This window comes from Giraffa tippelskirchi, chromosome X (assembly GCF_054371585.1).
Source record: "Giraffa tippelskirchi isolate mGirTip1 chromosome X, T2T-mGirTip1v1.2.pri, whole genome shotgun sequence".
In the NCBI taxonomy this organism is placed as follows: Eukaryota; Metazoa; Chordata; class Mammalia; order Artiodactyla; family Giraffidae; genus Giraffa; species Giraffa tippelskirchi.
In genome coordinates, this window is record NC_137289.1 from 23,826,973 (window position 1) to 23,851,837 (window position 24,865).

Below are 24,865 nucleotides of genomic sequence, written 5' to 3' on the forward strand. Positions count from 1 at the left end.
GCACACACACATGGAGTGCACACACACGGCACACAAACACACACAGGGCACACACACACATTCCAGCTTTCAGAACATCTTTTTGATGCAAATGTTACAACCTCCAGCAGGGAAAAAGATTGCAGAGCGCATCCCTAGGGGTCAGAGGGGGACAGAGGGCCTATGGCAGGGTTGCCTCCACAGTAAAGATACAAAGTCAAAAGAACAGACAGCAGCTGAGGCTCTCAGCAGGGAACTGATAAAGCACTGCGGAGTGAGGGTTGCCCCTTTGAGACTTTGGGAGCTTCTTGTGGTTGTCCACCCATCCCTTCAGTTGCAGGAGAAGCACAGGGGTGGGGTCACTTCAACACAGCAGCTTCCCAAGCCCCTGGCAGGGTGGGTGGGTGCCCTTGGTCTGAGCTAGTGGTGCCAAGCCCCACCCACTAGCTGCTGAGCACGCGGAACAGTCAGAAAGAGGACATCCACCTCCCAGGCCCTGGCAAGCCAGCCAGTGCCCCAGGTCTGTGTATACAAAGGTCTCCAGCTAGGCCACAGGAAACACCCTCACTCCTTCAGAGGTTTGCCTGTAAGTCACTTTGTCAGTGAGGCCTGCCCAGGTCACCCTATTTAAAAGGGCACCTACCCCCAGCTCTCCTTTTCTTTTCTCCAATAGCATTTATCATCAAATGATATGTTATACTTATTCATTTTCTTTATTGTCTGTTTATCTCTCTGGCACACTGTATGGATCATGAAGGCAGGGAGGTTTAGGCTGTTTTGCTCACTGCTGTAGCCCCAGTACCAAGAACAATGCCTTGCATAGAGTTGGCGCTCAAGAAGAATGTTGATTGAATAAACTCACTGATTTCTACTATTTTTGAGCATGATGCAAAATATGATGGTGTTTACAGTCTCATGCATTCTCAGCCATTCTGGAGGGGCAGGCTTGGTATCTGGGAATACAGACAGTAAAATGGTCAGGGTGAGATCCTAATTTAAAACAAAAAAAAATATTATAAACATGATTTCCCCGCCAAGATCAGTTACTGCAATCGTCACTCTGAAGGAAGGGCCTCACTGAGGTTTAAAGTTTTTCAATCACATACAGAAGCCATGAGAAAATTCAGGAGTGCTCCGGGCACACACAGGTCTCCTCCAGCAATGTTGTTTATCACGACTATCAGCAGACAGGATCTAAACTGCAGTAGGAGCTGATAGAGAATTTCCTAAGCAACCTAGGTCAACAATGACCACAACAGAAACAGGGGAACTCCCCAGCTAGTGACTAATAATAGCTCATTTCATTCTCACTGGCTGGGCCACCTCGTGCAAGTTACTTGACCTCTCTGAGCTTCAGTATTTTTGTTTGTAAAAATGGGAATGATAATACTGCCTCCCTCATAGGGCTGCTGTAGGCCTTAAAATGAATGAATAGATGTAAGGTGCTTGGAACAAAGCATGGTAGGTAATAAGCATTACACAAGTGTCACTTATTATTTGTATAGTTCTTTCTAGACAATGAATGTATGAGGAGAGAATTTTTGTCCTCTGCCCCACCACGTTGAGAATGAGCAAAATATGTTAGCTAATGATACTGTTATCAATATAACAGTCATGAGGAGGAGAACAAGGAGCAGGAGGGGTACATGTAATGTCACTACTGAACTGATGGGCCTTCTGTAGGAACTGCAAGCTCCATGAAGGCAGGCAGGGCCCAGGATTGCCTAGATCCCTAGAACACAGTGGGCACTAAGCTTATACACAGCAGGTGCTCAATTGACTCTCATGTGTGACTTTCACCCAGGGCTTTGGAAAATCTCCTGCCATGTTAGGACTCAAATATTCTTATACGTGAGTCAGCCTTGGCCCTCCCTCCCACAGGGGACACAAAGGCTAGAGACACCATAGTCTCCTCTGCTTTCCCTGGGGAAACTCAGTTCAATAGGTCCAGACCTGAGAAATAACTTGCAGGCCATTCAGAAGGAAATAATCAAACAGGTAGGCACAGTGGACTTCCTTGGTGGTCCAGTGATTAAGAATCCACCTGCCAATGCAGGCGACGTGGGTTCGATCCCTGGTCCAGGAAGATCCCACATGCTGCGGGGCAACTAAGCCTGTGCACCACAACTACTGAGCCCGAGGCTCTGGAGCCTGTGTACCTCAACTAGAGAGAAACCCGCATACCACAAGTGGAGAATCCCAAGCACCACAACAAAGAGCCTGCACATCCAAATAAGACCTGACACAGCCAAATAAATAAATAAATGGGCTAAAAATATTTAAAAAACCCAAGTAGGTGCAGATTGTGATCATTGATATAATACCAAAGAAATAAACCTACTGATGATAAAGAGTATCTGTCTATGCGGTGGCTGGGGGAGGGTGGGAGACTTTATGGCCTTTTATGGGTAGTCAGACCTCTATGCGGTGGTCTGAACTTAGACTTGAAAGATGAAAAGGAAGCAGACTGCAAAGATCTGGGAGAAGAACATTCCAGGCAGAGGGAACAGTAAACACAGAGGCCCCAGAGCAGCCAAGGGTTTTAAGTCTCTGGAAATAGAATGGAGGCCAGTGAACCTGGGTCGTTAGGCAGAGGGGTGAGGTTGGAGAGGCAGGCGTGGGCCCTGTGAGCCTCCAGGAGGGAAGCCATGACCCATACTCTCCCCTCAAACAACCTGTCAGAACACATTGCTCAAGTATCTAGTTGTTAAGGCAGCTTCCTGAAGACTTGTCCTTGGCAGTGTTTGATAACTCCCTTGTATGTATACGTGTAGTGGAACACGAGGGCTTCCCAGGTGGTGCTAGTGGTAAAGAACCACCTGTCTACCAATGCAGGAGACACAGGAGACTCAGGTTTGATCCCTGGGTCGGGAAGATCCCCTGGAGGAGGGCATGGCAACCTACTCCAGCATTGTTGCCTGGAGAATCCCCATGGAGAGAGGAGCCTTGCAGTCTACAGTCCATGGGGTCACAAAGAGTCAGACACTACTGAAGTGACTTAGCATGCACACACGCAGTAGAACATGAATTTATAAAAAATAAGAAACGGAGCTTTGGGAAGGGAAATATGCAATATGTCAGTTTGAAAAAATGGAATCCAAAACCTGGTCTGTGCCCAATTCATCTGAATTTCCTGAGTCCCTATTGATATAACTGTGAGGAAACGTTTGTGTCCACATCCTGGGCAGGAGACACAGTAAAACCTCAAAATATCCCAACCACAGGGACAAGTTTCCTACCCTCCCACCCCCACCCCCAAGAATCCTATTCAGAATTGGGTTCCATGTCTTGGCTCCTCAAACCTGCCTGGAAGGCCACGTCAGGAGTTTGTTTCTTCCCTTATATCTCAGTGCTGCTGCTCTGACTCTCAAAATGTTTGTTCTTCACCTGACCCTGCCCAGCAGACCATGTGTGGCAAGCGTCATGCTCAGCAGATATCCGCTTGCTCCTCTATGCTTCCCAGCCTCCCTTGGAGTTAAGGTTGGTCCACGTGATGAATTCTGACCGAGGGAGAGTTGTTGGAAGCCATGTACATCACTTTGGGGGCGGAGGGGCTTAAGACTTGTTATGAGCTATGACTGAGTTGTGTCTCCTCTTCATATGTTGAGGGCCTAACTCTCAGGGTGGCTGTATTTGGGTTCAGGAAGGAATTACAGTTAAATGAGGTCATGAGCATGGGACCCTAATCTGACGGGACTGTTGCTCTGATAAGAAGAGACACCAGGAAGCTCGCAGTGAGAAGGTGGCCATCTGTAAGCCAGGAAGAGAGCTTGTTGTTGTTGTTGTTCAGTTGCCAAGTCATGTCCAACTGTGCGTGACCCCATGAACTGCAGCACACCAAGCGTCCCTGTCCTTCACTGTCTCCCGAAGTTTGCTGAAACTCATGTCCATTGAGAGCTTTTACCAGGAATCAAATCAGCCAGCACCTTGATCTTGGCCTTCCCAGCCTCCAGAGCTGTGGGGAGTAGATTTTTGTTGTGTCAGCCACCCAGTCTGTGGTAGTCTGTCATGGCCGCCCCAGATGACTAAGATTCGAGCTTCCCTGTCTCTCTCCTCCCTGCTGTGGAGCTCTCAGAGGACACATGTTCCAGACAGCCCAGCTACCTGTCACTCAACCTGCATCACAGGTTGAACAAGAAACAAGTCTTTCCTGTGGTAAACCCCTGAGATTTCAGTGCTTCTGTGTCACTGCCGCAAATCTGGCCTACCTCAAGCAATGCACAGTGGCAGAGAAAAGGACGTGGAGTAGACTGTTTATCCAAAGAAGAGCAGAAGCGGAGGAGTGCCACCAGCGCTTCTCTCTCTGGCCCAGCTTGCCCCTCACAACTGTGTGTGGATCCAGTGAGCCCAGGGTTCTCAAACAGACGCAAATCAAATCATGCTTTCTGGGTCCCAGGATTCAGCCAACAATGAAGATGTAAACTGCTCCAGGAATTCATGGAGCTCTCAAGTGAGAAAACAGGAGTTCTTGCTGCTAAAAAGTTGGGAAATCCTGGGAGATAAGGGCTTGTCTCCAGACAGCTCCCATTGAAATGCAGACTAGTTCCCTGGAAGGGGTCATTCATTTATCCACTAATGACCAGGAGGCACTTTCTTAGGGATCCATTTCTCAGGGGAGGGCTGGAGGGACAGGCAGACCACACAGCTTGGCCCAGGATTACCCCTCCCCAGCCATGGGGAGGTTTGAATTTCATCAGGAGTAGGAGGGTCATTTCAAGACTTCAGTTTCCCTGTGACTTCTCAGTGGTATGCTCCTCTTGGGTCAGGCCACCTGTGTGACCATGTCTTCAGACCATCCATGAGAGAGGATAGAAGTGAAATTTGAGGCCTTGCTTTTACTCATTCATTCATTCAAATGCTTGGCAAGACTTATAAGAATCTTCTTCTATCTGACCTTCCAAATTCATCTCCCCATTTAAAGCCAAGCTTAACCCTAACCTTCCCTAACAAGCCTTCCCTTACTCCCCCTTCCCTTCTAATTCCTGCTGATCTAATACCAATAGCTCTAACCAACATTTACCTCACACACCAAGCCCTTCACTAGCTCGTAAGACCTGAATGCCATCTCATCTGATCCTCTGGATCCTGAGGGGGGAGGGTGTTATCATCCCTACTTTAAATCTGAGATAATAAGTTCAGAGAGGGCAAGTGACTTATCCAGAGTCACCCAGTAGGGAATTCCCTGGCATTGCAGTGGTTAGGACTCTGAGCTTTCACTGCCGAGGGCTCAGGTTTGATCTCTCTTTGAGGAACTAAGATCCTGCAAGAGTGGCATGGCCATAAAAACAAACCAAAAAAAGCTCAAACAAACAAAGTCACACAGCAGAACCTGCAAGATTCCAGGTGTAACCAATTCTGAGACCCCCCTACTATAACCACCACACTATCTTGCCCTCCACAGTTCAACTTCTGTTATCATCTGTTTTGAATTGCTCTCCCCCTACCCAATCCCTGTAAGCTCTTTGAGGGTATGAACAGTTTCCTCTGGGCTTCTGTGGTGGCTCAGTTGGCAAGGAATCCACCTGCAATGCAGGAGACCCGGGTTTGATCCCTGGGTGAGGAAGACCCCCTGGAGAAGGGCATGGCAACCCACTCCAGTATTCTTGCTGGAGAATCCTGTGGACAGGGGAACCCGGTGAGCTACAGTCCATGGGGTCTCAGAAGAATCAGACATGACTGAGGGACTAACACACACATACAGCTTCTTCTAACTGGTTAGTAATTAGCACTTCTTGGACCAGCACTTCACAGTTGCTATAGGGCTTCTACATACTTGATGTCACCTGTATGGCTGAAGAACTTCTTCCACTTCAGGAAATTCTGACATGGGGAGGCCCCCAGACGGTTCCCAGGTTGGGGGTAGTGACTTAAGAAAAGGAAAAGCTTTGTATGTCTGTACCCTACTGAGTCAAGACTCCACAACAAACCAGTTACATAGTGTGAGACTCCATTCCCGAAAACCTTCCATCCCTCTGAGCTTTTTTCACAGAGCTCTCGTGGCTGTGGTTTCCTTGTGGCCCCTCTGGGATGAGGCTGAGCCAGCAGCTGGAGGAATGGAGGACAGGCTCTGGGGCCGGCATGGCAACCGACCTTGCCTTACACAGGCAGGCCCAGAACATAGACTTTCCTTCAGGGGGAGCCTGGATAAGGCCTGCAAGGAAGTTGCTGGAGAATAGCACCCCTCACCTCCAACCCTCGCAACCCCCCAAAAAAGTCAAGCAAAGTTTTGTGACTATGAGGGAGGTAAGAGCAGTGGAAAGGAAAGTTGGAGACCTGTGTCTGAGGCCCAGCTCTCCCACTGACTGACTCGGCTAAAGAACGACCTCTCTGTGAGTGTCCTCAGGCAGAAGGTGATGGCGGTGCCGCCCTCAGAGGGCTGCAGGAGAAGCCAATGAGATGCCATTGGCTAAACTGTGGGCCACAGGCCTCCTTGTTCCATCTCTTGCTGTATAATTTGGAGTAGGTCTCCTAAGCTCCCTGTGATTATCTGTAAGAAACCAAAGAATGTTTTAAACTATCTGAAGTGAAAGTCGCTCAGTCGTGTCCAACTCTTTGCCACCCCATGGACTATATAGTCTGTGGAATTCTCCAGGGCAGAACACTGGAGTGGGTAGCTGCTCCCTTCTCCAGGGGATCTTCCCAACCCAGGGATTGAACCCAGGTCTCCCTAATTGCAGGCAGATTCTTTACCAGCTGAGCCACCAGGGAAGACCAACAGTCTGAAAGCAGATATTAAACGGAAATACAATTTTTTTAAACTATCTGAAAGCAGAGGGCTGGTCTGTATAGTCTCACAAGGTCCCTTCCTGTTCTGTGTTTCCATGATTTAAAAACAAAACAAAACAAAACATAAACAAAAACTTGGAACTGGGAAAGGGAGCTGAATGCCAGGGAGGCAGCTTTCTGTACCACTCCCTCAACAAGCCAAACAAAACTGAGGTTATTCTGTCCCCTGGTGGACTGTCCTGCTACTGCAGCCACTGCTGGGGCCTGCTGGGTTTCAGATCTAGACTCGCTTATGGCCATTCACCCATTCATTCAGCCCTCACACGAATTGAGGGCCCCACTCTGGGTCAAGCTCTGCACTGTACACTGTGAGAACAAAGATGAATCACGTTATGACCCCTCCTTGAAGGGGCCTTGTTATGATGACTTCTTTTGTGTTGTGATTCCTACTCATATTCTGTGCAACACAGGATTTAAGATACGTTTGTACAGCTATCTTAAGCAGTTTAAATGGAGTCACAGTGGCCAATGTGAACTTCCATACTAGTGGTTTTAAAGCATGTGGTATAGGACTGCAAGTGTCTTAGAGTGTCTTAAATCAAAGAGTGTTACTTACATAAGAAATTTGTTTGGCAACGTCCACAAAAAGACTTCACTGGAACAGGAGCAACTGACAGAGACAAGACACCCTGGGGCATAACTGTTACACCCGACTGATGGACTTCTTAAAAAGGGACCACTGAGCTGAGCGACATGAAGTTTCCTCATTGGAAGACCGGGCTCTGTGTTGCTGAGAGCTGTTCACAGGGTCACTGCTGGAGGTACTATGAGAGCAGAGGGTGATCCCCGGTCACACATGTGAGACCCGTGGCCAGACCTGTGGCTGAACCTGAGACGGTGGCTCCTGTGGTGATGTCTCATCCCCGGGCTCCTCCTTGGAGTGGTTCCTTACTCCCCTTTCTATTTTCCCCACTCTGACCAACCTGTGCAATAAACCTGGTGAGTTGTGAACTGAATATTGGCTACATCTCCTTTTTATCTACAATCCCGTACTTCTTCCCTGACTTCATTGCTGGGCCTTGATTAGGGGGCTGCAGTCTTGAGGGACAGACAGACACACAGAGAGATCATTTTGATACAATGAAATAAAGGTTGTTAAAGGTCATTATGTTTGGCCTGAGGGAGGGACAGGGGACATGTCAGGAAGAGCTTGGCAAGAAGAGGTGGTGGTTGAGTTTGATGACTGGTTTTACGTTCTTTAAGGGCCTTCTGGACAGAGATGGGTGTGGGTGTGAAGGCAAGGGACATATGTAAGTGACAACAGAATGTTTCATATACTGGTGTCATAGTGTGGGTTGGGGGGGACAGTGGGAGATGACGTTGAGAGCTGGCTGGTGTTCAAGGGGTGAAGGGTCTCGTGTGCCATTCAGATGGCTTAGACCCTATCCCTGGGTAATTGGGAAGTCTTTGAAGGGCTCCGAGCAGGGTACAGACAGGTGAATTTCCGTGAGTTCGTTCTGGCTGCTTTGTAGAGAACGGGCTGTAGGAGTGTAAGGCTGGTGAAGCTCTTGGGAGGGTGGCCAGATTAAAAAAAAAAAAAAAAAAAACAGAAGGAAAAAAAATAGGATGTCCACTAAAATTGACATTTCAGACAGAGAACAACTTTTAGTGTAAGTCGATCTCAAATGTTGTATGTGATATACAAAGAATCATTGTGTATCTGAAATTCAAATTTAACTGAGCATCTCATTTTTTATCTGGAAATCCTATCCTAGACTCATCAAAGAGGGATGATGGAGGGTTGGACTAGCGTGGAGGCAGTAGAGTTGGGATTGAAGTCGAAAAATTCCAGAAGTATTCTGGAGACAGAAATGGAAGAACTTGGAGATGCTGTGGATGATGGAAAATGAGAAGGAAGTGTCAAACATCATATCCACTCTCAGTTTGAGCTGCTTGCTCTGTGTCTGGTCCCCTAACTGCACCCCATCCTGAAACACCACACACACTGAGGTCAAGGGTTCTTCCTAAAACCTCCTGGAGATCCCTGAACCCAGGAGCCAAGATATCCTGCAGGTCCCCGAATGCCTCTGCCCAGCTCCTTGGCTTCCGTATCTGCTTGGTTCTGAATTTTGGTCTCAACCTTTGTTTGGTCCACTTTATCAGCCATGGACTGCAGCCTGGAGTGTCACCTGGGCCACCTTCAGGCTTCTGTTCTTTGCCTCTCTGTTCCATGCTCCACAACAACTGGCATGGGGTGCCCAGCCCAGGCCTCTGTGGTTGATTAGGACACATCTTTCCTGCCAGGGAGGAAAATCCCAAACAATTCCCCAAAGCCACAGATTTCCTTAGGGCCTTTCTCACCCCGAGAAGGCTGGGACTGGAATGGTGGCCGGGCTTCTCAGAGCTTCTTGTGAGCCAACAGCACCTCCCAGTGGTCACACAGCACACTGCAGGCTGAGGTGAGATGACGTGAAAGTCGCTCAGTCCTGTCCAACTTTTTGCGACCCCACGGATTGTAGCCCGCCAGGCACCTCTGTCCATGGGGATTCTCCAGGCAAGAATACTGGAGTGGGTTGCCATGTCCTCCTCCAGGGGATCTTCTCAACCCAGGGATCAAACCCAGGTCTCCCACATTGCAGGCGAATTCTTTACCGTCTGAGCCACCAAGGAAGCCTGAGGTGAGATGGGAGACTGGTCTTTGGGCTGGTTTACAGGGAGAGGTTAACCATCCTGATCTCTCCCCTGGCAGGGCACAGCGGTCCTGCCCCTTCTGGTGGCCATCTATCAGGAGTTCTGTTGGCACTCTTTGGCTCTTATGGATCTGAACAACACATCTGTTCAGTGAACCTGCTGGTAGAGAGGTGGCCCAAGGTTACACCTGAAGAATTGAACAACCAGGCCCTGAGGTCTCTGTCCTTGTCAGGACTCAGGGTTGAACTGGTCAGTGTCCCTTAAATTCTCAGTCTTCCATATTTGATAAAAATCAATAAAAGTAGCTGTGTTTGAGGATCCCCTCCCCATACATGCCTGTGGAGGGGTGGCGGCTCTGACAGATGGGTTCCCCACAGTGGACATGTTGCCAGCCGCACAGTGGGCCTTGCCACCATCAAGGGCGACTGTCCAGCTCTCCAGCATGCCGCCACCCTCTCTGGGGTCTCGGCCAGAGAAAGAAAGAAACGAGCAAATGTCCCACCCACTTCTCTCTTCCACACCAGATGCTTTGAGTGTGCAGCCAGAGCCAAGGTTCTGGGCCCCAAGCTGGGGAGCTGAGAGACCTGGGGCCTCAGATGACCTTGCAGGCGGGAGCAGAAGACTAGTCTGAAGGAATTTAAAAAGGAACTCAGCTCCAGAAATTCAGCTTCCAACCTTTGCGCTCTGACTCAAGGCACTTGCTGTGGGGGTCTGGGAATACCCCAGGCTGTGGGGGGTGGGGGAGGCTGAGGTGACCACTGACCAAGTGCTATCTGGCTGGAGATGGTGAACTACCCTCCAGGAATGGCACACTGTCTGCTTTCTAGCAGGATTTTGGCCATCAGCGTTTGCCATGGCCCCTGGGGGCCCTGGACTCTATTTTTCAGGGCCCAGGACTTTGGACAAATGTGCAACTTGTCATGTGCCTCATCTGTAAAATGGGAATAAAAATAACATTCACCTCATCACTACATGAGTTAATACCTGTTTTGTTATTGTTGTTAAGGTGAACACTTCTCAGAGTCTGAGATTGAGTCTCTGCAAGGATTTAGACACCAGCTAGGGTCTAAAGTGCCTCAAGCTCTTTCCCTTTCGCTTCATCGCTTGGTTTCCAGTTGTCTACTTGAAAAATGAAACAGCCCATCTTTTCCACGGGCTGTGAATCTCTCAGAATGTGGACTTCTTGAGGTTCTGTGTATCTGGGTGGGCTGTGGGTGGAGACTATGGTCATGGTAATTGAGCAGTGCAGCGCCCCAGTTATCTTCCAGTAACTAATGAACAACAGTTCGCCTGACCTCCTGGGCTGAGGGGCTGCGATCTGCTTGTGACATCAACATACGCTCTAGAGTCTTTCACCTTGCATGAGCCACTGGTCTGCTCCATCCTAGATGGTGTTTTAGCCCCACGTACTGGCCAGTGCTGAGAGATATGCAGGTGAAAGGCCCAAGGAGGCCACGTTCTGTTCAGCAAGGGGGCCACCTGCTGCAGACCAGCTCCATCAATGCAATTCCTTGCCATCACTGGGTTCCACAAGGCATCAGTCATCATTCATGTCTCCAACCTGACCTCCTCAGGTGGGGAAAGAATTTCTCAGTCTCTGATGAGGGGCATTTGTCTTGGTTTATGTGCGAGGTCTGGATCCAGCCCTATGGTGCCCCAACACGGCTTGAAAGTGAGAGTGTCAGTCGCTCAGTCATGTCTGACTCTTTGCGACTTCATGGACTGTAGTCCACCAGGCTCCTCTGTCCATGAGGTTCGCCAGGGAAGAATACTGGAGTGGGTTGCCATGTCCTTCTCCAGGGGATCTTCCCAACCCAGGGATCGAACCCAGATCTCCTTCATTGCAGGTGGATTCTTTACTGTTTGAGCTACCAAGGGGTAGCTTAGCAAAGAGTCAACACTAGAATTGTGCACAGCAGCGGGGGAGATGCTCATGCAAGGGACACACATGGGCACTGAGATGGAGGGAACAGGAGAGTCATATTCCCATGAATCTCATGCTCAGCCGAGCTATCTGCTCGTTGAGTGGTAGAGGGTGAAATTGCTGCACAAAATAGTGATTTTTATCTCTTTCTGTTCTGAGCACTTACATGTGAATTCCTGCAGGTTAAATGCCATGCAATGTGTAACTACCACCAGGGCCAACCTCTGGGTTTGTGGGTGCTTTGTTAAGGGGCCACAGCCTCTAGTGGTGGGTGGCTCAGACCACCCCAGTCTAGAGGAGGGGTCAGCAAATTTTTTTCTGTGAAGGGCCACAGATACTACATATCTTAGACTTTGTGGGCCATATGGTCTCTCTCGCGACCACTCAGCACTGATTTTGCCGCACAACAGAAGCCATAGACAACATGCAAAGAAATGAGCATGGCTATGTTCCAATAAAACTTTATTTACAAGAACAGATGATGGGGGTTCTCTGGCAGTCCCGTGGTTAAGAGTCCACCTTGCAATGCAGGGCACACTGGTTCCATTCCTGGTCAGGGAAGATCCCACAAGCCTTGGAGCAACTAAGATACTTGGGGTTAGGACTTTAACGCATGAATTTATTGGAAGTGGGGAGACATAATTCAACCAATAGCCAGCCGTTTGGTCTCCTCTGTTTTCACTTCCTCTCCAATTGGCTGGCCAGAGATCATTCTGTCTCTCCCCATTCACATCTGTGTCTCCTCCGCCTCCGACTGTGTCATCACCTCCAGCCCTCTTTCCCAGGTTACCCCTCTCCAGAGAAGATCTAACTCCTCAGCTTGCAGTGACAAATTCACCTCCCCATTGACTGTCTGTGAAAATTTCTAAATAACTTGGAAGAGGGGCGGGGGAGGGGGCAAGGGAGGAAAATTCTATTTAATTCCACCTGGTTTACAGCAAAAGAGAAGGCTGACACCTCCATGGACTTTAGATGATTACAATGCTCTCTTGAAAAGATGTTTTTCTGGATTTTTCAGGCCATCAGTAAGAGATTATAATAATAGTCACACTCCTCCAAATAGAAAGAAATGATCAGAAAATGAGAAATCTCTGCAGCTTTAAATACCAGTTTTACAACTGGGGACAGTCATTCTCTGCCATCTACTGGCCACAGCTGCAATCGGTAAATGATCTTTGCTCTTTGGAGCTAGGGCCACCATAATTAAAGGTAGAGCAGCGGCCCAAGATCACTGAACGACCCTTGTAAGTGTCTTTGTGCATGGACATGACTTACGGTGACATGTCCCATGGAGCCCCATGGCCCACAGTCAGGATGGGACTCTGGCCAGCCAGGGAGCCCCGAGGCTGCCTGGTGGTGTTCTGGTCTAAAGTGCCAGAAGCCAGAGGAGAGAAGGCTGCAAATGAGAAGGACAGAGCAGGCCTGGGATGCGAGGAAGCCGCAAGCAGTGGGCCCGGCTCTGTGCCCAGGAGGCCCTCTCCAGCCGCCTACATGCCTGAGCAGGACACTGTGTCCGTTCATTCAACATACAGACATCTCTTTCTTTTATGGAGCAATGTTTTCTTTAATCTTTTCCTGATATAAAAAGTAAAGCATGCTCATCGTAAAACATTTAGAAAACCAAACAAATATAAAAATAGAAAAACATCATTTAGGTTGGCACCAGAGGGTGGCTTGGGGGGCTTTACCGCAACCTCCATCAGCACCCCCAAAGTCACTCCAAATACACATGCAACTTAAGGGAAACCTCTGCTTGCCTAGCAGAGCAGCTTACAGTTTGAGGAGAAAGTCCCTAGCCCCCTTTCGAATGGCTTCTAAAGAGTCCATTATAGATTTCCTGCAGGGCCCACTGCCCATAGTGCCACGAAACCTGGAGGTGACTACTATCTGCCATTTTTGTGCCTGTGTGTTATCTTTTCTTAAATTTATTTTTTATTGAGATACAATTAACAGATAACTATATTGGTTTCAGGTGTACAACATAATGATTCAAGGTTTATATATATTATGAAATGATCACAGTAAGCCTACTTAGCAGCCATTGCTGCACACAGGACTTCCCTGGTGGTCCAGTGGTTAAGACTCCATGTCTAAGATCGTACCTGCCAAGTGGCCAAAACAAAAAAAAAATTCCACTGCTTCACAGAGTTCCATTTTTTTTTCCTGTGATGACAACTTTTAAGACCTAGTCTCTTAGCTACTTTCAAATATACAATACAGTATTGTTCACTATGGTCATCATGCTGTACATTAATGTCTTATCTTTATGTACTATCTTTATATCTGATTTTTTTTTTAATTTAGGACATTCAGTACATACCTGTTTATATTTCATTTTCCACTCAGTGGCACATATTAGCATGTTTCCATGTCACCATTCCTCTGAAACATTATTTATAAAGGCTGCATAGTATTTTATCCATAAAAATCTGCAATGTGTAGATCCACCTTCCAGTTTGGAAGTTTACGTAACTTGCTTCCAGGTTTTGCCCTGACAGATAACGTTGGGATGAACTTCCATGGATCTATGTCTGTGTGCTCCTCTAGGATCATTTCTTTTTTAAAATATTTAATTAATCTATCAATTAATTTTTAAAAATTTATTTGGCTTCACTGGGTCTTAGTTGAGGCAGAGGGGGATCTTCATTGCAGTGCACAGACTCTCTAGTTGTGTCTTGCAGGCTTCAGAGCGTGTGGGCTTAGTAGTTGTAGCACACAGGCTTAGTTGCACCTCAGCATGTGGGATTTTCCTGGACCAGGGATCGAACCCATGTCCCCTGCATTGGAAAGTGGATTCTTAACCACTGAACCACCAGGATCATTTCTGAAAAGAGGAATTACCATCAATAGTGCAGATGCTTCCAGGCTCTTTGATATACATGGCCATATTGCTTCTAGCAAGGTGAGGCTCTTTTATCCTTTGACAAACAGTAGATGTGTGGGTTTTCCCTCACCTGTGCCTATGCTAGAGGTATAAATGACATATGCTACTGGGTGCCAAACAGTAGGCTACGTGCTGGAGACACCTTAGCAAGAAAATTAAAAAAAAAAAAAAAAAGAACGTGGTGTCTGCCTCCCCAGATTTCCTGACTTGGCGGGAGAGAGCGACCCTGATCAAATAATGAATGTAGAATTACAAACTGGGAGGAGTCCTCTGGGAGGGAGGAAATGGTGTGAGGAGAGTGCAGCGCATGGTGGTGGTGGTGGGGGGAACTGGCTTTGGGGTGAGGGAGGCAGAGAGCAGTCAAAGACAGAAGTTCCATGTGGCTGAAGCAGAGAGGATCCAGGTGGCCGAACGCGGGCGGAGGCTGCAGGCCAGCCGCTCAGACCCACTGGGCCTTGTATTGACAGGTCGCAGGAAAAATTCCAGAGAACCACTAAACACCAGGGTGGTGTGGGCAAAATTGCCTTTTGAGAATCACTATTTTTAAAATAAAAAATTTAAATAGTGGTTAAAAAAAAACTAACATAAGATTTACCACTATTGGTTAATTTTATCTTTTCCCTTTTGACTGGTTACGGTTCAGTAGTGTGCAACAGATTCCCAAAAAGTTTTCATCTTGCAATACTGAAACTCTGTCTCCATTAAATAAGAACTTCCCATTTCTCCCTCCCCTCAGCCCCTGGCCACCACCATTCTACTTTCCATGTCTATAAAGCTGACTAGGCATCTCAGGTAAGTGTGATTAGGTAGTGTTTGTCTTTTTGTGGCTGGCTTACTTCACTTGGCACAATGTCCTCAAGGGTCATTTATATTGTACCATGTGTCAGAATTTCCTTCCTTTTTAAGGTTGAATAATATTCCATTGCATGCATATATCACATTTTGTTTCTCCATTCATCTGTCAGTGCACACTTGGGTTACTTCTGTGTTCTGGCTATTGTGAATAATGGGTGTGCAAATATGTGTTTAAGTTCTTGTTTTCAATTCTTTTGGATCTATTCCCAGAAGTGGGATTGCTGAATCATATGACTGCCAGGGAAATCCCTCCTATGGTAGCTCTATTTTTAAAATTTTGAGGAACTTTGAGAACTCTTAGGAAGCAAATTCAGCAAGGCTAATTCTCCTGTCTACAAAACAACAGAAAATAGTACTGGATATTGCTGAAAGCTATCATCTTCTTGTATTACATTACTATACTTTACTAACTACACACACACATGAGCGTCTCCAAAGTTAAAAGGACTCAATATGAATAATTAAATGTTTACACATTTCAGGAACACCTATTGTATACAGACTTGTGTCTTTAAGTGCTTTGAGGGACGATATTTGTTAACCAAATGTTGTTGAGCTCTCGGTCTCTGTGAGGCATCATGGGGAAACCCAAAATATGCCTAGCTTGTGTTTCTGGGAAACCCCCACTCTCATGAAGGTGGCAACACCACCCTTTGTTGTGTGGTGTATTAGAAACAGAGGTACAAAGGGAAGGTTCTAAGAGTTCAAGGGAGGTAGGAGTCATGGGGAAAGGCTTCCAGGAGGAGGTGACAGTGGCTGTGGTGGGGTTTGGGCAGATGGAGGGGTAGGGGCCGGAGGGTTCTAGGTGGCTGACACAGGCATGAGAAGATCAATAGAGGGAGATTCTGTGGGTGAGATGGGCAGAAGAGACCTAGAGCTTTAATGCCAGGCTGAAGAATTGGCACTTCTGTGGTAAGCAGGGGTGAGGGGCCCAGAGGGGTTTAGGGAAATGACATCAAGCTGTGCAGTGATGTGTGTAGAGTAGACTGAAAGGGAGACGTATGGACAGCTGAGAAATTAGTTAGAAAGGGATGAGGTAATGAGGGTTTGAGTTCGGTGGTGTGGCACAGGAGGTGGGGAGTGGCAAGGAGGGGCTGGATGGAGACTTGACCTTAGCTTCTTTTCTGTGGATGTCCCATCTCACCTTTTCTCCCTTCCTCTCTGCTCTCCTCTCCTCCTTCCCTCTTTCCTTTCTCCCTTTCTCCTTCTTTTAAAAAAGTATTACATATATCTTACCTTATGATAATCAGTCTTACTCATTTAGGTTTCCTTCCGAACCTTGCATAGTGGCCTACACTTACCAGAAACGTGTTGGCTTGCCATTGGTGACTGATTAGAAGTGGGGCAGGTGCCAAGGCATGGAGTCAAGTCTGAGTGGTGGGAGAGAGCAGGATGCCAGGGGAAGCTGGTCAGGGTCAATGTCAGGTTGAATCTAAGCTACTGGCAGGTTACGCAGCTGACTTGAAATCTTGGGATGTGCTGGGAAAGATTAAAGGCAAAAGGAGAAAAGGGGTAGCAGAGGATGAGATGTTTGGATGGCATCACTGACTCAAAGGACATGAGTTTGAGCAAACTCCAGGAGACAGTGACAGACAGGGAAGCCTGGTGTGCCGAGTCGGACTGAACAACAAGCTAGAAAAGAGAGAGATTTTAAGGAACATCCCTGCCTTCATCCCCACTCCAGCTGGGGTGATAGTGTCTGTGTTTCAGAGCACAAATTTTGGTCTGGGGTCATATTTTGGTCTGCCACTATCCAAGTACCAAATTAGGTAGTCTTTCTGAGCCTCAGGTTTTTTTTCACCTGTGAAAGTGGGATAAAGTGGTACCCCATAAGTTGGTTGTCAAGGCTAAAGGTGAGGTTAAATGTATTCATACAGCACTTGGGGCAAAGAATAGTTACAGTTATGAGTTATTACTAAGGTTTGGAGAGGGAGCATAAATCACATGACTCCTGAGTAACACCGTCACAGCTTCCCGCTGCACGGCGAGTAAGACAGCCTCCTTCCTGGGCTCCGCACTTGGTCAGGTCCCTGCCTGCCTCTTGTCCAACCCCTCAGCTGTGTTCTGCCTGCCTGTCCCCTGAACTCAGCAAGCTCTCTGCTGCCTTAGGACCTTTGCATTTGCTCCTTCCTTTTCTTGGAAGGTTCTTTGCCAGATCTTGTGCAGCTAGCTTTTATCTGGGACAAGGGAGTGTGTATGCTGTGTAATCCTCATTCAAATCAAGATACGGGATCTTTTGGCTTCCTGAGATTTAGATCTCAGCTCAGACATCATGACTTCAAAGTGAATGTCCTGAGCAAGTCCCCTTGCCATGCCCTCTGGCACATCATCCTGCTTTATTCTCTCTAGAGCTCTCATCGTGATCTCCAGTTACCTTGGGCACAGTTTATTTCTATGTCCATCTACCCTGCTCTGCCTCACCCTCCTGGAGAAAGTATTGCAAGAGCAGCCACTTTACAGTGTTGACTTCTCTATCCTCAGCACCTTGAACAGCACCTGGTGCAAGGGAGACACTCAGCAAATACTTGAATGAATGGCTGGTGTAGAAGATGGGAAAGGAGGGGTGATGGTGGCAGGAACAAGGCCAGTGAGGGTGGAGAAGGTGGGGAGGAGGAGCTGGCCTGGGCAGGGGAGATCACTTACTTCCAAGACAGGAGGGAAGGGGGAGGGATGAAGGGACCCTGGAGACATTTTGATTTGCAGTGCAGGGCTTCAAGTGAGCTGCTTTGGCTGACCGCTTTGACATTTTCACAAAGGAAAGGGTGCAGTCACCTGCTGAGAGTTGAAGGGCAGCAAAAGAGGGGTCTGGGCTCTGAGGCTAGTGGAGGGTTTTGGAATAATTGTACTCGTTGCCATTTATTTATGCACCAGGGACTGTTGATTTCATCTCATGACAATCCTATGAGGAAAGGCACTATCATTACTTCTATTTTAAGATGTGGAAAGTGAGGTCCAGAGAGGTCAATTCACTTTTTTCCAAGGTCAGACATTTAGGACATGGCAGTCTGGCTGTTGGAGCCTGTGTGAAGAACCTCTGCAATTCCCTGCCTCCCTGGTCCCCAGGGCATGGGTATATGAAGGATCGAGAGGAGATGAAGAGGATTGCGGAATAAGTGGCACATGGCAGGCCCAGGGGCAGCCAGCCAGCCAGTATGCTGTGCCAGGAACCTAGGAATGGGAGCACAGAGTGAAGGGGACCACGGGGTCAGGGTTAAGCATGGCAAAGATGGAGGCTGAGGCTTTCTGAAGTGCATGAGGGAGGGGGTTTCTCTGCAGAGAAAACAGCATCTGCAAAGGCCCTGGGTTGGGAAAGAGCTTAGCTCATTGGGAGGAGTGAAAGGACAGTGTCACAGTATAGTGGCAGGGATGGGGGATGGTGACTGGTTAGCACGCAAACAGTCCAAAGTGGAGCCCAGGCATTGGTATTTTTTAAAGTACCCCAGGTTATGCAGTCAGTGTTGAGAACCGCTGATTTAGACCGGTTTCCAGGTGTTGGTGGTTGGGGGCCTGATTGTAGATGGCAGGGATTGTATTTACCGAATTCATTTCACAGTGCTCAGCATGGTGGTTTGGGGCCCACACTTTGAGAAACGTGGTCTAGATGACTCTAGTAAGTAGCCAAGATGGGGTCATTGACCAGCACAGAGCCACAGCTTCAAAGTGTGACCTCATCTCCTCCCAGGGAACCAGGACCAAGGTGAGGAAGAAGGCAGCATCGGTTGGAAAGAATCAACTTAGGTGAGCAGCAAAGGTGGTAACTGGAGGGGGGCACTTTATCCCAGGCACAGGTGGAGGAAGCGGGGCTAGGAACCAGGCACTGAGGGTGGGCAGCGCAGGAAGGAGCAAAAGGAAGCTAGCAGTGGGCATTAGCAGAGCCACGGGTGGGGTTCCAAGGTTCAAGGCTGCCCGTGATCAGGTGTGACATGCTGGTGATGGCACCTCATTATTCATCCTTTAATTGACACTTCAGTCCCACTCCCAAAAAAGATGTGTGGTGAAACTGAAATATGGAAGTATGGAAGGGGACTGGATGGTGTGTCTGTGGTGGGGGGAGGAGGGCAGCAGAGCAGGCTGAGCAGGTGTCAGATTTTACCGAGCCAAGGTTGTTAACGTCACGTGAGAGTGAGGGTGAGAAAACCCTAGGTAGGGCAGCAGAGCCAGCATCACACTGTTGGGTGCAACGCTGGGGGGAGCGGGGATGGGTAACATCCACACAGCACCCACTATGTGCCAGGCACCATGTTTGCCACTTTGTTTGTTTCTCATTTAATAACACAAGGCCTGGTGGGCCATAGGAAAGTTTGGCCTTTTTTCTTAAATGCACTGGGAAGTAACTGAAGGGTTTTCAAGAGGGAAGTGATGAAAGTGATGTAGTTAAGTCATACAAGACTGGTACTCTGCCCATTCTATTTGATAGGCCAGGAAACTAGAGGTTAGTTAGTCCAGGACCACGCACAAGGAGGTGGTGGCCGAACCCAGATTGAAACCAGGTCCCTCTGAGATAAAGCAGTTAGAGCAGAATGTTAACAGTTGGTGAGCACAGGTTAGGGGTCTAGGGTGTTCATGTTCTCTTCTTTCAGCTTTTCTATATGTTTGAAAAGTTTTGTAAAAAAAAAATTAGAAAAAAAAAACGAACTCCAAAGCTGGAGCTCTGTTTTTCCCCAGTATACCGTGCCCTGTCACTAACCTAAGTGACATTAAGTCACTCACTGTCCCCTCTGAGCCTGACTTTGACCATTAGAAAAAAAACAGGATTGGATTAGACCACCACCAAGGTTCTCTAACACTTAGAAGCAATCTTGCCAGGGCAACATGTAGCTTTAGGTTGCTAGGCTGCACTAAGAGACAGGGCTTCCACCTGCCCTGCACTCAGGAAGGCCGCCATGGGTCTCCTGTAACAGCAGCTGGCAGGCAGTTTCTAACCTCCGGGAGGGTAGTCACTGAGGCTGCCCTGTCGCACTGCCTGCTGCTCCATCCACTGTGCGGAATCACTTGCAAAAGGAAACACCTTCTTCTGCCAAGGCTTTGGGTGGGGCTACAAAAACTGTTCATGACAACACTGAATCAGTACACGCCTTTGGGTCAACTTCACAGAGGAGACTGGAAGAGGGCCCTGGTTGAAAAGAAGCCTCCAGCTGAGGCCTCTTCAGTCCTGAAGGGAAAGGAATCAGAATGCCCAAATCCATACCAGAGATTGGAGGCAGGGGAATAAAAGCACTATGTTCAAATGAGGGGCTTCCTCTTCTAAGTGATGGAGCTCAGATTTGAGTTTAAAAAAGCACAACTAACTTTATGGGCTTTGTCACCCCAAGAGGTACTACAAGTTCAAAACTGATTTTTTTAAAAGTTGCAAATGAACGATGTGAAAACAGGCTCTTTGGGAGGCAAGTCTAAACTACTGAGGCTATGGTGCCAAGGCCAATGCGGTTCTCCAAAAATGCGTATGACAGAGTCTGTCAAGATTCCTGGCACAATCATGGATCTGACTCAGTGTGACATTTACAGCCATCAAAAATCAACATCTTTTCTTCTAACAGTGTTATTTTGTTGCCTGAATCCCCAGGGTCAAAATAAGGATCCTTGGCTGATTTCTGAAAGCACTGTGACTGTTTTGTTTATTTCTGATAATACGTGGTTTCTTCTCCTCTCCACGGGTAAGTACACTGAGAATTGTGATGCTACTTCCTTTCAAGATAGGAAATGCCACTCCAGGCATAGCTGGGGGGATGGTAGCGGTCATGTGGGACCTGGTGACATAAGCCTCCCCCTCAGTTCTTCCTAAGATCACACTTTGGTTTTTCACACAACATATATTTATTCAGAAAAAAATTGCAATAAATTATAATAAAAAAGATGACACGAAATACAGAATCCCACTAGCAGCTTTGCTTAGTGACCAAGACATTTTGGGGAAATATAACAAACCATTCATTACAGGGTAAAAATTAGGAAACAGTGAAAGGGAGACTAATGCAACATCATCACGAGGGGTTAAACCATTTCTTCCCTAAAACGATAGCTGCAGAGTCCTTCCTTACCAGCTGGATCTAAACTCCTTACTTCAGAGGCGCTAGGAAATAGTACATTAGAGGTACCTAGGGGTTAGAGAGTGGAGTGCTGGAGTAGGCAGGGAAACAGATTTCTTATGTCTGCTCTGTTTCTGATCTCCCATCCCGAGAGATTGTCTAAAACCCTTGACCCTGTGTACATCCCGGGACCAGAGCTGGACAGAAGGTGTAGTCAGTGAAGCAACCAAGTGCACCTGTCTTATGGAGAGCGAGCCGGATGCTGCCCACGGTCCCCACCAACCACGGCCCTGACCACATGAAGGCCCCAGGTGGTAGCTGACTGGGAAATGTGTCTAGGACAGGCACTTCCCTGTCTTTGTGTGACCACCTTGCCCCAGCATCTATCACCTGCCTCTCCTCAGATCCCTTTCTGACCTAGTGGACATGACAAAAGGGTTGTGCTCAGTCAGCCAGTAACTAAGTTCAGCACCCAGCTCCTGACTTATCAGGTCTGCAGCTATTTGGTACCAATAACTTGACTCCTACTTCCACAATTCCCAATCAGGAAAGGCTTTAGGCAGAATATCACAGGATACATACCTTTTCTTCCCCCAAAGAACTCAATGCATGGGAGAGAGGGGAGTTGAAGAACCACTCAGTGGCAGTGCTTTCTTGGCTCTCTGCTTCGATGCTCTAGAAGAGTCAGGAGTCAATGCCTAAGACCTTGCACACAGCCTATACACACGGCTCTGGGGTTTCCATGTGAACATGTGACAATGAGTCAACTCAGGGTGGTTTTAATGAAAGAAAACCAGGAGGAAGTCAATTACATCAGGCAGTTTTGCAGTCAGTGGCTGGTTTGCCAACCAACATAGATTAATTTTTTTAAAAAGGGCTGCCCCACAAGAGCTTGAGTAAATGACAAGCTCAGAGGGTTGTCTTGGGAGAGAGAGAAGGTGCTTGCTTTGTCCCACTGCACAGTCTCTTTTACGCAGCACTAGACAGGTGACTAGGAGCTGAGGGTAGCTGGCTGCAGAGCCCAGTCAGTCCTGATGCGGGAAGGGGTGATGGTACGTCAGGAGAACAGAGAGGGGATTGTAGGGGTTATCCTCAATTCCCCTGCTGGGGGAAGGAACAGTTTTTGTAGTGCAGCCTCCCTTTTTGACTGTGGTACAAGCGTTGCTCTGGAGGTGGATTTCTACGTGGGGTATGGGCCCCTTAGACACCCAGGGTTGGTTCTCGAGTACAATTTGCATAAGAACCAAAAGGGACGGTAGGAAGCAGGACCTGTCGAACATGAATATTCTCACTCTTGAAATACTCAAGAGTGCTTCCACTCTGTGATTCTCTCACATCAATGAGACGTCATCTCTAATAGTCTCTAATGTTCTGCTACTAAGTGTGGTCTGAGACAAGAGAATATGCTTCCACTCATCATAGATCCATAAAAGGCCAATGTTAGGGAGGGGCACAGAGACCATTGTGGTAGAAATGCACAAATGCATGTAACAACCACATGGAGATGGTTAACTCACTGTTGGAGACACCCAAGGAGTCACTAGCCTCAACAACTTTCTTCGACATGGTAGTATTAGCAGAGTAGAGCACAAAGGGGTGATACAGGGAGGCAGTAGGGACAAAGTGCTTTAAACCAAGGACTATGGACAAGTCTGAGCTACGGCAAGTAGTGCTTGTGGGCCTAGAATGGAACACCTCAGAATCTAGGCCTCAGGTGCTAAGGACAATCATGATGGCTGGGCTGGAGGGCAACACACACATCCCCAGGTAAAGGAGTGTAAATACAGGTCTCTTTGCCTTATGAAGAGAGAACACAAAAACACCAAAATATGGTTAACTTTGGCTTGGCAATATAAGTCTAAAAGTATCTTGCTGCGTAGGATATGGCAAGGGAGGGGTTAGGAGACTCTTTTCCTTTCACACTAGAAACAACTTTTTCATGCCAACAGCCTCGAAATTCTGCAACGGACCCTTCCTGTGGCATGACTTTTGAAATCATTCTGAAATACTCGAGGCCCAAGATCTTCTGCCTCTAGAACCTCGGAGAGTAGTAAGAGGAAAAGGCTTATCATTAGTCTTCATCACTCCCAAGCAGAAAAGTAAGAAGGAACTGGGTAGCACGCTGGCGGTCACTTGGAGTCTGTCTTGCCATGAGGTTGGGTGGAGGCCTTAGGAGGAGACTAGTGAAGAGAGTAGCTAGAGGGAGAGAGAAAGAAAAGGGGAAAACCCTAAGTCAGACACAACCTAAGCAAAACCTCAGGGATGGGGGCCAGGGGATGAGGGCAGTGGGAGGAAGTGACTGTTACACGCCTGGACACGAAGAAGGGAATACATGTGTCCACCATCCACGGACAGTCCTGACCAATGCTCCCATGCGGCCATTCCTAGGAAGTGTTCTTACCGATCATGTTGGCGTTGACATTGTTGTACTCGGAAAATTTTAAGAGTTCTCGAAGGAATGCCATCAAATAACGAAAAACATTTCTATGGCATCCTGGAAGCTGGGAAATCACCTGTTTTTTTTTAAAAAAAAAAGGGGGGGGTGGGCAGTGAGGATAACAGATGGAGGAAAAAAGTAAGAAGAGCTTGCAGTTGCCATGAAAGTAGTTTATAATTCAACCCTTACAGGCCCCTCCCTTATTGACTCATGACCAAACTACCTGTTGAATGGTTAACTCACACGGCAGAATGGTCATCCTGTTTGGCCCCTGCCCACTCAATGAGCAGGCCACGTTAACACATAGTCACATGCATGCCCTGCCTCAGGAGCAGATGGGTGTCAGCCTGGTCTCTCCCGACCTCCCCAGGCAGGTGGCAGTGGCATCTGCCAAGCTGAATGGTTTTCTGTGCCATGCCACTTGGCATGGGTGGGAGTGCCTCCCGATACTCACTAGTCTGATTCAGAGGTATTCTCAGCTACTGTGCCTCAAAAGCATTTCAAGATTAAAAACTAACACCAAGAAGACAAAAAGAAAGGCTCACAAAGTGTCACCCACCCTTCCTGGTCATGTCGGCCAGAATGCCGCATGTGATCAGTTTTACCAATCTTACTCCGGAGAAGAGGTGTGCACCCTACTCAATAGGCTAACTGGAAAAGGGTGGCAAATATAATAGGAAGTAACACAGCCTACAGTTGAAGGGTCCCAACTCTCAATGCTGGTGTCCTGCTCTGAACAGATCGAGACTCGTCCTAGCACACAGCTGGTTGCCCAGCTGACTTTGTAAAAATGAGTGATTTCTCTGTGGGGGAACTTGCCTCAAACACATTCTCAGCAACAAGACTCACCTGTCGGCAAATCCGGGGATCCTGAGCAGAGTCGAGGCATCGCTGATAGAGCTCATAACAGATGACAGGTTCCGGCAGAGCTTCTAGGAAAATAAGCAGTGCCTCGGCCACTGAATGGTTACTGCCAGCTGGATGGCCTTCTGTCAAGGGAAAGAGGCTCCAGGAAAAAGGCCACACTTAGACGCGATGTGCTCCCTCCCTCAAGCTCCCTCAGGGGTGGTTTTCTTCCTCTTATTCAAGGCACCCTGATCCTAATTGGGGTTTGATATTTTAGTGGTCCAGGTATGCTGCAGCTGAGTTGTTAGAGAATTGATTGAACACTCTTGGGAGGTTTGGCCTGACTCGAGAGTCAAGGGAACGTGGCCTGCAGAATGACAGTTCACACTGGAAACTTGTCACCAAGGTTTCCCATCCTCCTCCCTGTCGTGTGGTGGCAGGAGTGATCACTGGCCAAAAGCAGAGCAGCACCACGGCTGTAGGTCATACGTCCCATG

General features: G+C 47.9%; 1 protein-coding gene across 21 annotated transcripts in view; it reads right to left on the reverse strand.

Moving 5' to 3' along the window:
• Positions 1 to 20,854: 20,854 nt before the first annotated feature.
• Positions 20,855 to 24,865, reverse strand: part of OCRL (OCRL inositol polyphosphate-5-phosphatase) — a 59,549-nt gene continuing 55,538 nt past the window's right edge. For 18 of the 21 annotated variants that reach the window (XR_014075825.1, XR_014075824.1, XM_081565718.1 and 15 more), the window contains 3 exons: positions 24,372 to 24,499; positions 23,487 to 23,598; positions 20,855 to 23,281 (listed from right to left, as the gene is read on the reverse strand). Coding sequence is in view for 16 of the 21 variants with exons in the window: in XM_081565718.1 (XP_081421844.1) it covers positions 23,157 to 23,281; positions 23,487 to 23,598; positions 24,372 to 24,499 (365 nt within the window). In the remaining 5 variants the exon portion in view is untranslated. The remainder of the gene's footprint in view (positions 23,282 to 23,486; positions 23,599 to 24,371; positions 24,500 to 24,865) is intronic. The other 3 variants (XR_014075823.1, XR_014075822.1, XR_014075821.1) reach the window with 1 other exon arrangement.